Source organism: Macrobrachium nipponense, chromosome 11, assembly GCF_015104395.2.
Source record: "Macrobrachium nipponense isolate FS-2020 chromosome 11, ASM1510439v2, whole genome shotgun sequence".
Lineage (NCBI taxonomy): Eukaryota > Metazoa > Arthropoda > Malacostraca > Decapoda > Palaemonidae > Macrobrachium > Macrobrachium nipponense.
Genome location: NC_061087.1, coordinates 93,829,020 through 93,843,089, shown reverse-complemented (window position 1 = coordinate 93,843,089; position 14,070 = coordinate 93,829,020). Strand labels below are relative to the sequence as shown.

The window sequence follows — 14,070 nt, the reverse complement described above, 5'->3', positions numbered from 1 at the left end:
ATCAGCTATTATATTTAGTGCTAAATACCTCTACGCATCAAACCGTTTCCAGTCTTTCACCGTCCACATTAACATTCATTGCCCCATCTTAGCGATATCCATAGTACCTTCGTAATCTCGCTTCAGTTCACACAAATTTCACCCTAATCCCCTTTTCTATTGCAACACTTTAAACTTCACCCTCAATTTTCTCCTATCGCAAACGTTATCTCTCCCTCTCTCTCTCTCTCTCTCTCTCTCTCTCTCTCTCTCTCTCTCTCTCTCTCCTCTCTCTCTCTCTCTCTCTCTCTCTCATTTTCGTTTCAGAGGTGTCTTTTCACTGTTCTAATCAGAGGCGTTTAAACAAGAACATTCCACACTCCCCTTCTAGTGTAACTTACCAACAATTTCGTATCCAAGATGTAAAGAACATTCTTGAGATTTTTTGCACTCATTACTATCGCCCTTGCCTTTATTTCACACACACGCACACACACACACACACACACGCACAAATATATATAATATATATATATATATATATATATATATAATATATTATATATATAACATATATATATATATATATATATATATATATATATATATATTATTATATATATATATAATATATATATATGGATGGTCTCTAGCTGAGATATTTATTCAGGAACAGTTACAAGCTTTCCAGAACTAAGTCCTCATTGTCAATTATCCGTAGAATTGTATTAATGCACAGAACAATTGTGTAAATAATAAGAAGTTATATATTATTATATACGCCATCACAAGATATTTTTCTGTTCTAGGCAACAATTGAAGAGCTATCTACCAAAGGTCGCCAACACCGGGCGGATAAGATGTAAACAAAGCCGTCGCAACAACAGCACATTCCATGTTGTCAAGGGATTGTGTTTGTGATTTCCGTCCTATGGTCGTTAGGCGTCACTGATCACACGAGGAATATTTTCCGGCCGTTCATTAAAATGTTCAAAAACACGTTCCAGAGCGGATTTTTGTCAATTCTTTACAGTATTGGCAGCAAGCCTCTTCAGATATGGGATAAAAAGGTACGGTAGACGAGTGCTAAACTCATTCTAGACTCCTACCTAGGTAGTAGGAGGCAAGTCCTACCACTCCTGTATCAGCGTAAAGGTATACCTGTTTTATTTTACCTTTCCCACATTGATGAAGTTAAAAGCTTTTGAAATTCCATCTGAAAAGCCTAATCGTTAGTGATCCTAAATGTTTTAAATGTTAGCTAGCCTATAAACCATGTTGAGCAGTGCTATAGGTAGGATTGTGATTGATTTTTGGTAGCCTAGCAATCAAAGCGTAGGCCAGCTTAGGCCAAATGTAGCTTCAGTCTACAAGGATGCTGACAGTGTACCATACCAGTGTGATTTAAGGGTAGGGTATTTCTATACAAGCACTCCGCATCGAGGTAGACTATGGCCGTTGAGAGCGCCTCAGTGGCGTGGTTGGTATGGTGTTGGTGTGCCACCCTGTTGGCCGCGAGTTCGATTCTCGGGCATTCCACTGAGAGGTGAGAGATGTGTACTTCTGGTGATAGAAATTCACTCTCGACGTGGTCCCGTCGGTCCCGTTGCCGAATAACCACTGGTTCCATGCAACATAAAAACACCATACAAGCAAACAAAAACAAACGTTTTCCCCGCATTCCCATCGGGTCCCCTTTACGTAGGATAGAGTTCAAAGGTAATTACAGTCGGCCGAATAAATATTACTTTAAATTCTTGTTCAAGAGGTAAAACTGCATAGAAAAATAGCAACTGCCATAGTGTAGCTTGCCGCGGCATAGTTACATAGATCTACCATGGGTAGTATGCATATGGAGGGTTCATCACTTTTCTTGGGGGTAGGGGTCCAGCAGGGTGAAGCATCCTGGGCCAGGTAGCTAAGTGCATCCTAGCTTCGAAGGTTAGGTTAGGTAAATGTAGGTCAGGTTAGGTCGTATTCACTTTAAAATTCCTACCTGGGTAAATGACCGAATGGTGACATAGCAGCCATCTTCCAAAAAAAGTACTTGAGTTTGCTACCATGAACATCAGTCAAGAGTTGTGACCCATCCAGGCAGCACACCAACACCTCTATGCTCCTCTCAAAGTTTTCTCCTAAATCACAAAATAATGGCATAATTCAAGCGCTTTTTTGGGAAGTGGCCATGTTCCGGAAGAGATGGCCACTATGTCACCGCTCGGTCGTTTACCCACGGAGGAGGGACAGCATTAGCCAGACCACATGACCTGTATGTCCACAATGGCACCAAATTTACACATGTTGGTACACAAGGCTAGTTCTAGGCTTCATGATATAGTAAACCAGTGTCTGATGGTAGACCACATCTTAGGTTATAACCTAGCTTGTACGTTGTTAACAGATTTTTCAAAGGTCTGGTACCTACTCTTAAATAGGTATCCATTCTTGGTTGTACAGTTAGCAAGTGGGGGGATACCCACTTGCTTTCATTGCTGAGGTGGATTTTAACTCGGGTTAATCCCATAATGAAGGCTGATATGGCTACTTTAGATTAGAGTAGGGTAATTGTTTGCCAAAATAGGGCCTACACATAAAGCATATATTTGTTCATTTAAAGATTCAACAAGAAAAATAAAAGGAAGGATTTGGACCACATCCTAGGATAGTAGAAGACCTGAAAATAAATAGTTTTTCTTAGATGACTTTTTTGTCAAGAAATATGAAATTACCAGTCTAGCCTATTCAGATGGTACAGAAATTATAAATGTATAGTTTGTGCAAGTTTTTTAAGAAATTTTTTGGTTGTATTTAACCTAGTGTGCAGCCAGTAATCTTTGTCACAAGATTTTGCAATTAAAAAGGTATACTACCATAGTTATGACCAGAATGCTATTAAATTAACACACTGTATATGAGATGAGTCAAGTGAATCTGTTGTAAATAAGATATATAAGGTTAAATTGTGTTAATTTTCTGCTACAAAATACGTAATGTTTTCCACCTGTTCTTGTCACCAGTAAGCACAACTCAGCTGGGCATTTCATATACATATCTGATGCTTCTCAAACACAAAGAATTATGGAAAAGAACAATCAATACTGATAAAGCAGCAACAATTGCATTTGTATGTTGAAGAATATCCTTTATGCAATGAATAGTGTAGTTTGATTTGCCTCACTCATAAAGTCTTTGCGATTATAAGAAGTGCTAGTAAGGCTGTTCAAATTTCAGGAAACAATAAGGTTGTTGATCAGGTCTAAGTCTAGGTATCATTTCCTTCAATTTTTTTATATATATTATCCATCTCTATTAAACTGTGGTATGTTTTTTTTAGGTTCGCAATGGCCACATCAAGAGAATAACAGACAATGACATCCAGTCTCTTGTACTAGAAATTGTAGGAGTTAATGTGAGGTGAGTATAATTGGTTCATTATATGCATAGAAACTACTCTATCCATTTATCTTTGTAGTTATAAAAACTATCTTTTCATACAAGTTTAAGCAATTAACTGTAGTACAGATAAAATTCCTTGAAATTATAGGTTATTAATGTACTGTTGTTTACTACCCATTAAGCTATCTGTCCAAATCTGCTAGCTTTTGCCCCCCATTCATATCCAACTATACATCATTCTTACAGCTTAGATATTTGGAATATCCTACTCATCCAATGTTCCATCATTTATTCCATTTCAGATGTAACTGGTTCTAATATAGATATAAACCCTTGCCCTTTATATATTTCACAGCACAAACTGGAATTGGTCATTGAAACTTGATAACAAGGTGGTTAACTGGTGGTAGGTGGTTGAGAAGGGTAACCTCCCACTCACCTGCCATCATCAAGGACTATTTTTGGCCTCTGTCAACAATGGATGTGTTGTTGCAATTCTCCCTGACTGTCTTAAAGTTAAAACCTTGAATATCTCTGGTATGCTGGTGTGTTGGTTGTGTTTTTTGATGGGAAGGAAAACTGAATGACTAAAGTTTGCAGGACAAGGACAGATGTGTCACTATGTCCTTAGTATTGGTGGAATCCTAAGAGTTTTGTTTCTTGTTCTTGCAGGGGGTCTTGCACCCCTGAATTGCCATATAAGAAATATTTGACTTGGTCCTATTTGCAGTGGGAAAGTGAAACCTTTTCAGCTCCGTCGTGGACTGCCTTCTTCCCTATTTCCATGAGTTCTTTTATAGCTTTGTCCAAGGATGGTACACATAGGAAAGTGTCCTCTCATTTAGTGACTTGCAAGTTGCATGGGCCCAGCTCTCCCTAGGTGAAATCCCAACCAGTTCATATACCATGCTACCTCCTATCTTTGCAATGTTGGTTGCTCCTGGGATGACTGCTGCATTGCAGTGCCTGCAGAAGGTGAAGTCTTTCCTGATATCCAGTTGCCCCATCTTTTGCTGCATTCTTCAATCATTTAGTTACACCTAAGATATTACCTAAGGACTGTTCTGCTGCTACATCAGTTCCTGTTTCTGCTAAGGAACTCAGTACACTTGAGCCTCCTCTTGCAGTCATCATTCTGGTTAGAGATACCTCAGTAATATCAGTCACAGCCTTTACTCCTGCAATAACAACGATCCCTTTCTCTACAAGTTCCCCTGCACTGTTTTATGGATGGAAGCAAAACCTGACTACATTCATCCAAATAATATTATTATTACATTATTATTATTATTATTATTATTAATGAGTATACATTTTAATGGAACAAACAAGCAGTAACATAGTGCATCACTTAACCCTAAAATTATGGCTGTATTCAAGTGGGTGAAAGTTATAAATGCTGTAATGCAGGTGATTATTTGATGGAAATCTAGTACTTTTCATGGAGTCGTGTTTGGTCATCCTAAGATTATGAAATGTTGTTCCTCAATTCTGACATCTTTTGGTTACTATCATCCAGCTTTTTCAGTTTGAAAATAAGGAGGATTTAAAAGTTTACTTGATCACATTAATTTCAAAATTTCTGTTCTTTATCTGCATTTTTCATACAATTTTCTGCATTTTTCAGCACAACGTACATAACATGTCCAGCAGATCCTAAGAAGACCTTGGGAATAAAACTCCCCTATCTTGTTATGATTGTGAAGAACTTGAACAAATATTTTACTTTTGAAGTACAGGTGAGGGAATACTACTTGACCTAACAGTATTTAGAGGAACTATAAGTGGTATTGTTGGTGTGGTTTTTATCTATAGGGTTCAAATTCTTAAAATTTTATATACATTATGTTACATTTTCTAAAATATAGAATCTTTATCATCATATTCTAAAGAATTTTGTGTGACTATGAATATTATAATGTAAATATATGGTGGAAAGTTAAACACAGCCTGTAGTTTTCTCTAATGCTTAAAAAAATCTATTTATAGTTCTTTGCCAAGAAAATTAAACAATCTTTTGAATTATTTTTTAATAGCACCAAACTTATTGGGGATTTTATTAATGCAAAACTTTGTCATTTTAATTTTGGGTTAAATTTACTTTTAAGTACATATTAGTTTGACAGTACATATATGTAATTTCAATATAAATTGTACCTGCCACTGCTGGTCTCTTTTTTTAATAAAATCACCATATATGGGACACCTTGTAACAGGATTTATTATTTTAATTCATTTTTCTAGGGTCATGAATATTTTGTTATGAATTTTGATCTTATTTACTCCATTCTTATTTTTTGTATGCATGACTTAGATAAACTGGCCTTTTTGTAATTTCCCTTATGGTATCATTTTCAACACAATCCTGCCATCTTACTCCTAATATTCATCTTTAAACTTTACTCTTAAATTACAAATGTATATTTAATGCTTGAAATCCATTTGTTTTTCAGGTTCTTGATGACAAAAATGTTCGGCGAAGATTCCGTGCCAGCAATTACCAGTCAACAACAAGAGTAAAGCCATTTATATGCACAATGCCTATGAGACTAGATGAAGGGTGGAATCAAATTGTGTTCAATTTGGCTGACTTTGTTCGCAGGGCATATGGTACAAATTATGTTGAAACATTGAGAGTTCAGATTCATGCCAATTGTCGGATAAGGCGTGTGTACTTCGCTGATCGCCTGTACTCAGAAGAAGAGTTACCAGCAGAATTTAAGTTATATCTCCCTGTGCAAACAAAGGCAAAATCTGCAATATAAACTATACTCTCAGTGACAAATATTTATACCAGAGTAATGCTTAATGATTTCAATATCATGCAGTGACAGGACACGTTTATGTTGTAGTCTGTAAATTTGGGCACTACAAAGTATCATTAATATTATTCATATGTAGGGGTCACTGTATTTATGTATGTATTGGGCTGTGAAAAATAACCCTTTTAGTTTCCTCTATCCTGTATTGTTGTTCTAATAATGAATTGTGTGTTTTCAATGGAAAGTTTTTGTTAAGCAATAGTTAGTCATAATTTTGGCATATATTTAGTTGCAATATTGAATATAGTGTTCTCTAAGTCTTCTTAATTGGGCAGGCTCACAGTTTAAGGAGGTAAGCAAACAAAAAGGGAGAAATATACAGTGACTTTTTATTCCTGAAATTTAAGCCTGTTTTGGTCACATTTAAAAAAAAAATTTGCATCATGATAAATTTACAAGTAGATTTTGTTATATTTGTGTACTACTTCACTTGGTAACAGTTAATTGAGTTAGGCTAGTGAGCACTTACTCTATACGGTACCTCTGAATATCTAGTCTTTGATAACGTAATAAAGTACTTCATAATGTAAAATACAGTAATTCACACCTTTTATGGAAACAAAATTTTTATATACTGCAGAATTGTGATCACTTGGATATGTTTATCTGCATACAAATAAGGTAAAATTACAATTTGTATTTCACTTGATATGCCTTTTAACTACCTGCAATTTCCAGATAGTGTTTTCAATGTTGACGTGTTATTTACATTATTGTACAGTATTAATATACAGTAGTTGAACCACACCACCAACTTATATTTTAGACTCAGAGGGCCAGTTTAAAAAATTTGTATATGAAATATAAGACAAAAATTCATGTAGAATAAAGTTAAAGTGGTTGGGAAGAAACTTAGCCACCAGTTTGAAGTAAAAGTAAGAAACTGCTCTTGAAGGCTGAATTAACACCACAAAGAACCTTTAGTACTTTCAACAATATACTGCAGAGGGCACACTGTAAGTAGTACCCCGTAGTGGGGTACATAAGAATAAAAAAAGTTCCTTAGTAAGCTTCACTATTTCAAACTGACAAACCATGCTCTTGCTTCCAGAGGATGAAGCAGGCCAACTCCAAATTAAAGTTATTAAAAGACCTAAAGCTGTGAATAGATACATACTACCCGAAATGAATTTCACTTGAATGCAACCAGAATAGCATTATATTCTATGCTTTCCAAGAAAAGTGTGACTGACACATAGCTTTTGAAAGATCTTTAATGACGGTTCAGTGTGAGCAGATACCTCAAGGTACAAGGCTCTACCAAAGTTTCAGATATTAATTAAAGGTACTTAAAATACTTTGAACATTGTAGACATTGGCATTGATTAAGGCTACGATGAAAATGGAATGAAGGTAGTACATATGATTAAGACACTGATATTTAAACAATAATGGAACTTGGCAAGGTTAAACTGGATCAATATTTGCCTGTTGATAGCAGGATGACTGTTTTGTCTTAGCCCATTAATACACTTTTTATGGTCTTTGGTGTGTGTTCATGTTTTTCTAAAAGCCAGTGAATGCCACATCGTGAAATGAATTCTCATTTCAATTTCACAGACACTAAATGTGGATCCAGTGATTATTAAGATGAGATCCACTGACCTTTAGAGACAACCTTCTATTCCTCTTTAGTGCTTTATGTAAAGTAAATTTAGAGATTAAAATATCCACTTGTGAAATCAATCACGTTCTTGTACTCACATAATTACTTTTCATCAGTAATATTGTAGTTTTGCTGTAAGTAAATTCAGCAAATAAACAAATATAATTTTCTTACAGTGTTTTGCAACGTAATTATGACTAGGAATACATCATACAGTGCCATGAAAGGATCTACCAAAGCTCCAAACTAATAACATGGATTCTGATTCAGTTATGTCCTGGATGTGGAGCAATAAAAGGATTTTCTAACATTTGAGACCCTTATATACTGTGTAAACAAGTGTATGAACTCACTTTATAAGCATATTTACTTACTCATTATGATCACCAAACATGCAGATCAGAGGTGGCTCCCATGGTCTTTATGTTCATTTAAACAAGTTGGAAGGGAGGGGGTTAGAGTTAGCTTCACCCATGGACCAGTGGTAGTAATCTTGTATTTACTGACATTCGAAAGTCTATGTGAATTTAAAGATGAGAAATGGTGTACTAAGTTGCAACCAAACCATGCACTACATCATTATGAGTGGACGTCATGAAGTCCACAGCTCAGTCACAGTGTATACACTACTATAGGTCACCGTGCTAACATTGTTAAAACAGACATAGGAAACATAGTTTCAACTACCGTAAGAATATCTTGACCAGGGGCATAATGATTGGGAAACCACCAGAATGTACATTACAATTATGATTAGCAAAATATACTAGAATGGATCAGAACTACCTGCGTCCATGTATTTGAATAGTTTAATACAAGATATGTACATAAAAAATTAGTTTCCTGCAAAAGATTTACTATCAAGTATTTGGAACTATTTTAAAAGCTCCGATATATTTTCCGTGCTCTGCTATTAAATCACCAATAGGAGTAGCTACTGTATCGCCGACAGCAGGATGAATGCACCGGTACTTAATTTGAAAAGATGCATTATTGAAGATACAAAATATCTATCATATAATTAAGACAAAATAAGAACGTTTTCTTTTACTGTGGCCAGCTCAGAATACTAGTATGAAAATACATTACTGTTCAACAGCCGCATTACGAAGACAGAACTTTTCATAGGGAAAAAATTTTTTCTTGCTAAATTAATTAAAAAAAAAAAACTTCAGCTTGGAAAAATAGCGAAAATAATTTGGGAAAATTAGATCAAGTAAATGAAAAATTTACAACGCCATTTGGGGCGAGACTGGGAGCTGTTCCTAAGGTTAACCACAAGTACTACTACTATTGCTACCGCATGTAAAGTGAAGTAAGTGGCTGCCCATGTGTTTATGGAATAATGCTGAAATTTATTCTTCTATGAGGTTTGTGAGATTGTAAAGTTTGGTTAGCCCCACTTTAGAGCTCAGGCCATACACTTAGATAGGGTCACGGCAATCGTAAACATAAGGTTAGTAGGATAGGCCAGGCTAGGGCTAGGTTTAGCATTGCAAACTGCTTAGGCTAATCAACGACAGGCCCAGTCGGGTAGCTTACCCGGTTCGATACCTAGCTACCTAGTATATATTTTTTCAATTAAAAACCATTTTGTTTTTTCATGTAAAAATGGCTAGGCAAGTATTGGGGCACTCGAACCAAAAAATATCAACACAACGTAACCTGTGGGTGTACTAGGTACTGGTTAGTAGGTAGCCTGGTACAAAAATTAACTTAGGCTATCCTTAGGGGAAACAACCGACTGGATTAGCTGATCCAGTTTTGTCCGTGTTTGGATCCACCCTCCGAAAAAGTACTTAGGCTAAACACATTCTGACACCAGAGATGGGCACCAGTCACGAGTCATTGGTGGTGAGAGCAACAGCTCAAAACCTCTACAACTAACCTTTCGAAGTAAGTAGTATATTCTCCAAAGTTAGAATTAAGGTCATATTTTAAGAGTAAACAGAGGTTAATGAAAGTCTAGCCATGCGCAGTGCAAACATAATTCCATGATGCTTTCAAAATTTTTACTTGAAACACCAAAAGTTTAGAAGATTGACGCCATTTCGATGTTTGCGGAGTCACTTGTGTCAATAAACTTTCCATTCCATGTGCTAAATCTGCACACCTTTTGTACCCACAGACACTGGGCCAATCTCTTCACAACAGTCGTGCACAATGACGACGTCTGTCTGGGAGCCAAGGAAACTCACAATTTTTTGGTACAAAGAAGAAGAAGCGTGCACTAAATAATTATTTGTAATATACTTGGTAAATCTAAGCCCTTATACCGCAGCAAACTAGACTATGCCAGTTGATACTTTTCTATACAGTTTTACCTCCTGAACAAGAATTTAAAGTAATATTTTTCCGCTGGCAGTAATTAACCTTTGAACTATATCCTATAGTAAGGGGGACCGATGGGAATGCAGGGTTTTGGGTGGGGTAAAACACTAGGGACAGTTATGCCTTACAACTCTATCCTATGGTAAGGGTACTGATGGGAATGAGGGTTTTTGGGGGGGTAAAACACCTGGGGGAAGGTTTTGCCGTGTTATTGTGTTATTTCCTCTTATTTATGATATTTGAAACAAGAAATACAAGCTGAATTAAAGTGATAAATAACCCGATATTGGGGCCGTTAAATAGCCGAAATCCACTTATTACTACTACTATTACGACGCCGAATCCTACTACACATGCATTAATCCTACTGCACATGCGCTGTGTTATAAGGGAGCTTTTGTTTCAGACACCGACTTCCTAAGTGAGATAAATGGTGGGTTTTTTGGGGGGGGGTTACATGTATTTAACCAATCATGTTGCATTATTAACCCTACATTGCGGTAGAACCAAGTGGAGGTTTTGGGTGGGATTCATGCATTTACTTGTATTCCATTTCCTCATTTGTTTTATAATCATGTAATATTATTTCAAGCTTTTATTTCTGTTATGTTTGTCATAGTATTGTTTAATATGTGTACTGACTTGTTCTCACTTCATAATGTTGCCCTATATATCTTATAATATTATACGTTACAATTGAGGGCAGACCCCTGAAAGTCTCTTGAGAGGTGGGACTAGAAGGAGGTTTTAGGACGTTTTGAGACCTTCTTGTGAATGACGTGAAAATTGATTGTCTTACATTTTTACATTTTACAGACCTTCCAAATTACACATGCATTTTTTTCTCCCTTCTTTTTTCTATATTCACCTTTATATGCCTTTCTGAACAAACCAAACCAAAACTTTCAGTTTTCTTCTGAAGATTGAAATAGAAACCCGCAAAATCACTATATATAATGTGTTCATTTATGAGTACTTTCAGGCTTGAAAATGGGCCACAGATAGGGCCTGAAAGTACTCGAGTGTGGAGTAAAATAAAGTGTAAATACTCATAAATAAGCATGTTATACACAGTGATTTTGTGGATTTCTTTTTCAATTTTACTTATTATATTTACTTTCATATTATATTATCTTTCTGAAGGGGGTTACTGGACCGCCCCCCAACCCCGGTCTTGTAAGCTCATTCTACAAGGTTAGGTAAGAATCGTAACTTATATTTTACACTTCTAAGATTGTTTTTCTGTAAGGAGGGTATGGGGGCGGGCGCCCCCCAGTCAGGTAGCACGTTCTATTAGGTAAGGTAAGGTTAGGTTGGTTAGGTCAGTATCCTAACCTATATGTTACACTTCTAAAATTGCCTTCCTTAAGAGGGGTAGCACGTTCTACTAGGTTAGGTTGGTTAGGTTAGTATCCTAACCTATATGTTACTCTTGCTTTAACTTTGTCTTTCTTGAAGGGGGCCGGCCGGCTAATGCCGTTTTTTAACGACAGGACTTTGACATTCATACCACTTAATAAGGTGACTTGGGACATCTCCAAACCGCATATGATTTTCGCCTCTGACCTTCGGTTTTGTGACGCCAGGGCAATTTATCCCGAAAATAACCATTTTTCAAATTCTATCTCCTCCCTTGATATTTAATATTAAGACCTGGGATTACTACCATATATAGACCTGATGTCGACCTCCAATCAAATAGAGAGTTTTTTTTCTAAAAGTAATTTTTTTGCTAGATATGAATTTTTCAATATGGTAAAAAAAATAAACCCTATAAATCACGAGAACAAAATTTATAAAAAAAAAGACGAAACAAAAATTGGAAAAAAGGGCTCTATTTGATTGTTCTATAATGTCTTTCTGAGTTATATACCAAATTCCAATGATATAGCTTCAAAACTAAGTGAGGAGATAGATTTTGAAGGTCAATAAGTATAGTTTTGAGATACGGGCGTTCAAAGTTTTCCTTCGTATTTCTATAAAGACAATGTAATAAATATGATTATTAGAATGTATATTTCTTTTTTGTGTATTAATAAACCAAAACTATTTTATTTATCATAATTTAATCATAAATGATGATCCCTTTGCTCATATATCGTAGCCTGGGGCACTGCTTGAGGCAAGATGGGGCACTCCTTCCTACGTAATCCCCTCTCTCCCCTTCACTAACTCGGCTTATTACAGTGAATTTTCTTCTGTATGTTAGCGAGATGTTTTCCTTGTATTTTCCTCTTTGGCATGATGACATTCTTGCCGAAACAAAAATAAACAAACGTAAATGCAAGAGAATGTCAGAGGTGAAACTCGAAGGTGTACTCTCTTTTTACAAAGACAATTTAATAAATCATGATTATTATGAATTTCATATTCCATTTTGGGTATTAAAAAATCAAAACTATGTTATTTATCATAAATGAAGATCTCTTTGCTCAAAGATCGTAGCCTTGGGCACAGTGTGACGTGTGCTGTCAGGCAAGAAGGGGGCGTTACTAGGCAACCTCCCCTCTCTCTTCACTAAGTACACGTATATTATGATATTCTGTAATAATACTTGAGCGATTTTTCTTTGTCTGTATGTTAGCGAGATGTTTTCCTTGTCTTTTCCTCATTGGCATGATGAACTTCTTGCCGAAACATACATAAACATACGTAAAAGCAAGCGAAGTCACGAGGTGAAACTCGAACGTGTAATCTACTTGACGTCTATGGTCGAACTGATTCATGATTGCACCAGATACTCGCTTATGCGAGCCACGGAATCTCTACAGATGCCATTTCTCACAATTTCTTTGCCAATAATTATCAAAATTTACGATAACAGAAGAAATATTGCATTTTCTTGTACGGATGAATGTTTTAGGCTTATTGAGTTATGTTTACTAATTACCCTGTAACTACGAAAGTAAGAGGAATTTTGACGAAATATTTCATATACGTATTCTAAATTGCCATATGAAGCTCCATGAATTTTTTCATGACTTTGCATTTTTCGCCCTATACCACCATATATAGTGGTTCCGGCCGGTCCCCTTAAGGGGGGTTATGGGGGGCAAAACTTTTGTATTTCCCGGTGTAGGGACACATGAATGTACATAGGTATTTACGGTTGTCCCTTTACTCTGTATCCCTAGCTGCTGACCAAGGATCTTCTCTCTGTACCATTGAAGGCACAGGACGAAAGAAAGGGAACAGATACCCTGGTGCCTTGACTCTCTCTGCCAGTACCCCCACCGGTATTTAGCCAGAGGCCTGAATCACTACTGCAGTGTCTAATCAAGCACCCAGAGTGGCAAGGGTGAGGTCCTCTGTTCAGGCTCCTTTTGTAAGGCCTCAAATATATACAACATCTAAAACTCATATTTCCTGGTGTAGAGACACGTGAGTGTACATACCTCTTTACGGTTGACCCTTTACTCTGCATGCAAAACTTTGACCCACTGTGTGGCTAAGCAAGCAAGCAAGACCTCCCCACATTTATGTTAATCAATCCTGGCTTACAAATTTCCCCAGCCACACTTTCCCCTTTACATTACTTTAATTACTGAAAGGACACTTGGTTCAGCAAGGCAAAAAATAAAATCTCAAACACATTTATTCACCAGGAAACTTGGCACAATCAGGGCGAGAAGCTGTGCTTTCAACATGGTATGGCTGTTGAAAAACAGTCTCCACAGCCACTAGCAAACCACCAAGCACCAATCCAACTGTCACTAACAAACTGCTGAATACCAACTGCAAAAAAACACCAAACAAGCACCAAGACTACACACCAATTCACAAACATCAGACACGACAAATCGTTCACTAACTCAACAACCACAGATAGACACAAGCACGAGAGAACTCGATTACTCAAATGCCTTCATTGAATGACTCCGAATGCTCGGCGACCGAGCCACTCAACACCCCCGCCAGCAAGCAGTTCACTCGTCA

General features: G+C 36.7%; 2 protein-coding genes across 3 annotated transcripts in view; both read left to right on the top strand.

Annotated features, from left to right (window-relative positions):
- The first annotated feature begins 840 nt into the window (after positions 1-840).
- Positions 841-6,846, top strand: LOC135207396 (cilia- and flagella-associated protein 20). Its single transcript, XM_064239127.1, has 4 exons — positions 841-1,049; positions 3,314-3,393; positions 5,003-5,114; positions 5,829-6,846. The coding sequence occupies exons 1-4, from the start codon at positions 966-968 to the stop codon at positions 6,138-6,140; spliced, it is 588 nt and encodes a 195-aa protein (XP_064095197.1). The 5' UTR covers positions 841-965; the 3' UTR covers positions 6,141-6,846.
- A 2,197-nt stretch (positions 6,847-9,043) lies between these two features.
- Positions 9,044-14,070, top strand: part of LOC135207379 (protein RRP5 homolog) — a 150,189-nt gene continuing 145,162 nt past the window's right edge. Inside the window, exon 1 of one of the 2 annotated variants that reach the window (XM_064239118.1) lies at positions 9,044-9,118. The gene's annotated coding sequence lies outside the window, so the exon portion shown is untranslated. Of the gene's footprint in view, positions 9,174-14,070 lie in introns of both variants that reach the window. The other variant, XM_064239111.1, reaches the window with a different exon arrangement.